General features: G+C 40.4%; 1 protein-coding gene across 1 annotated transcript; it reads left to right on the top strand.

Moving 5' to 3' along the window:
- Positions 1-21: 21 nt before the first annotated feature.
- LOC123177324 (uncharacterized) lies at positions 22-2,158 on the top strand (the record flags this gene model as incomplete). The annotated part of the gene is made up of 5 exons (XM_044591140.1): positions 22-186; positions 278-473; positions 1,671-1,830; positions 1,916-2,014; positions 2,090-2,158. Coding segments are annotated over exons 1-5 (689 nt in total), but the record flags the coding sequence as incomplete, so codon positions are not given.
- Positions 2,159-2,212: the final 54 nt, after the last annotated feature.

Raw genomic sequence — 2,212 nt, 5'->3', positions numbered from 1 at the left:
GTAGGATCCACATATCCCAATATGGATGTGTTTAAGTTGGCTCTTTCTCAGCATGCAGTCAAACGTGACTTTGAGTATAACACAGAGAAGAGCACAAAACATAGGTTAAGGGCCTATTGTAAAAGAACAGATGAAGATGATTGCCCATGGAGGATACATGCTTCTACAACAGCCGATAGGCGTACTGTAATGGTTATTGTCTAATCGTACTTATTTCTGAATATATCTTGCATAAATGTTGAGGAGATTTTAGCTTACTTGTATTCCTCTTTTGTAGGTGAAAAAAAAACCTTTTGACCACGATTGTTCTAGTACGAAAAGGAAAAAGAAAGTGAAGAACGCAACTAAGTTCTGGATATGTGAGAAGGTGAAAGATTGGCTCATTGAAGATGCAACTCTAGGAGCAATGGAATTGCGAAAAAAGCTGAAAGAACACTACAAGATCAAAATCCACTACAAGAGAGTCTATATGGGTAAGCTGCTAGCCTTGAAGCAACTATATGGTGATTGGGATAGTAGTTTTAACAACTTGTATAGGTTTAAAGCACAAGTTGAAAGTTGCTGCCCTAATAGCATAGTGCAGATCGAACATCATACCATAAATGGTAAAATAAGGTTTAGAAGAATTTTTGTTGCTCTCAAACCTTGCATAGATGGATTTCTTAGTGGCTGCAGGCCGTATTTGGCTGTGGACAGCACCTTTATGACAGGCAGATTCAAGGGGCAATTGGCTAGTGCTACTGCAGTGGATGGCCATAATTGGATGTATCCAGTTTGTTTTGGAATTTTTGACTCTGAAACAAATGAAAATTGGATCTGGTTCATGCAATTGCTAAGACAAGCCATAGGATCACCAACAGGTTTAGCCATATGCGCTGATGCTGGCCAAGCAGTGATGACAGGGGTAAAAGAAGTGTTCCCGGAGGCAGAACATAGAGAATGTATGTTCCACTTGGTGAGCAACTTCAAGAAGAAGTTTACTGGAAAAGTATTTGATGACCACCTATGGGCAGCTGCTTACTCATGGAACCCATATATATTTGACAAGAGTTGGGCTGCAATGGAGGCAGTAAAGCCAGCCGCAACAACATATATTAGGAAGTGGCACAATAGGTTGTGGTCTAGGAGTCAGTTCTCGACCATATGCAAGGTGGACTATGTAACCAACAACTTGGCGGAGTGCTTTAACAATTGGATCAAGCACCACAAGTCATTGAACTTGGACGATTTCTTGGACAAGGCGAGGTAGATGATTATGATCTTGTGGAATGATAGGAGAAAAGTAGCAAAGAAGTTAGATGGATTGATTCTACCCCACATAATGAAGAAGTTAAACGCATTGACTAGAGAATTCAACTTGGAGGTGGTAGAATGCTCAGAAGAAGTGGCTGAAGTGGTTGCATTAGGAGGCAGCGGTTTTAGGTTTGTCGTTAACTTGCAGGATCGAACATGTTCATGTCGACAATGGCAAGTTTGTGGTCTTCCTTGCAAACATGCTCTTGCATTCATCACATCACTTAGCGATGCTCACATAAAGAATTACGTTGATTTGTATTATTCCACTGAAAAATTCAGAGCAGCTTATTCCAACCTGATCCCTGCTATGCCTGACAAGAGCCAATGGCCTGAATCTGACCATGGATTTTTCATGCATCCACCACTACTTAAAGCTACAGCTGGCAGGCCTAAAACTGAGAGATATAAAGGTTGTAGTGACAAGAAAAGAAAAAAGGGCAAGCACTTATGTCCAATTTGTAAGGAATATGGGCATCATTGGCACAACTGTAAGAAGGGTAACCCTGATGACATTGCTGCAATGTTGGCTATTAGGTAATATAGATTACTCTTTCTTGCTTTTCTTATTATTTTTGTTTGCAACTACATGTGTTAACTAGTTTTCCTATTGCTCATGTAGAGAACCACCAAAGAAGAGGGCAAAGACTAGCAAAACAACCCAGTCCATTGTGCCTTGCGAGGATGGAGCACCAACAAGGATGCTTTTTCCACCACCAAGGTTAGCACTTATACAGTTCTGCCAATGAGTATGAAAACTCAGTTTATGTTCTAAGTTGTTTCTTTCTCATCATAGCCAAAGCTTGGAAACTACAACTAAGAAAAAGAGAAAACGTGACAACATTGAATCTGGAGGTTCAAAGAGGTACTTTTCTGTATTACTTGCTGCCATAAACTTGTTGCTGCTGCCATAAACTTG

The sequence above is a fragment of the Triticum aestivum genome, unplaced genomic scaffold (genome assembly GCF_018294505.1).
Source record: "Triticum aestivum cultivar Chinese Spring unplaced genomic scaffold, IWGSC CS RefSeq v2.1 scaffold76420, whole genome shotgun sequence".
In the NCBI taxonomy this organism is placed as follows: Eukaryota; Viridiplantae; Streptophyta; class Magnoliopsida; order Poales; family Poaceae; genus Triticum; species Triticum aestivum.
This window is presented reverse-complemented; position numbering and strand designations above follow the sequence as displayed.